The 575-nt window shown below is 50.1% G+C and overlaps 1 protein-coding gene across 1 annotated transcript in view; it reads left to right on the forward strand.

The window, feature by feature from the left end:
• LOC106335718 overlaps positions 1–575 on the forward strand; it is a 2,238-nt gene continuing 1,663 nt past the window's right edge. The window contains exon 1 of the mRNA XM_013774316.1: positions 1–523. Within this exon, the coding sequence (XP_013629770.1) occupies positions 1–523 (523 nt within the window). The remainder of the gene's footprint in view (positions 524–575) is intronic.

Here is a 575-nt window from a genome sequence, read left to right on the forward strand (position 1 = left end):
ATGGGAGTCGAACTCGACGACATCAAACCATCCTCCAGAACATTAACAGGCTTCAACGGGTCGTCCGAAACAATACTGGGAACAATCCGCCTTCCGGTACGTGCATGTGGAGTCACTCGGACTGTCAAGTTTGCCGTTGTAAGCACGAAGGCCCCTTACCACGCCATACTTGGAACCCCCCGGATACACTCAATGCAGGCCATTCCATCTACATATCACCAGTGTGTCAAGTTTCCCGGTACGGACGGAAAAATCAAACGAACCCCCTGGATACACTCAATGCAGGCCATTCCATCTACTTATCACCAGTGCGTCAAGTTCCCCGGTACGGACGGAAAAATCAAAACATTGCGAGGAGATCAAAAAGTCGCTAGGGAACTCCTAGTCGCCACAGTTAAACTCCAACGATCATCTTTACCGGTTAACTCCGTCACTCCTCCAACCTATAAAGCCTGCTCCCAGGAAGGCGAAATTCTCGAGTTACCTATTGACGATACCAATCCAAGCCGAACCGCAAGGATGGGTGCGTATATGTCTGAAGAAATGCAGCGGTCAGTTCTCGACTTTCTCAAGGC

The sequence above is a fragment of the Brassica oleracea genome, chromosome C1 (genome assembly GCF_000695525.1).
Source record: "Brassica oleracea var. oleracea cultivar TO1000 chromosome C1, BOL, whole genome shotgun sequence".
Lineage (NCBI taxonomy): Eukaryota > Viridiplantae > Streptophyta > Magnoliopsida > Brassicales > Brassicaceae > Brassica > Brassica oleracea.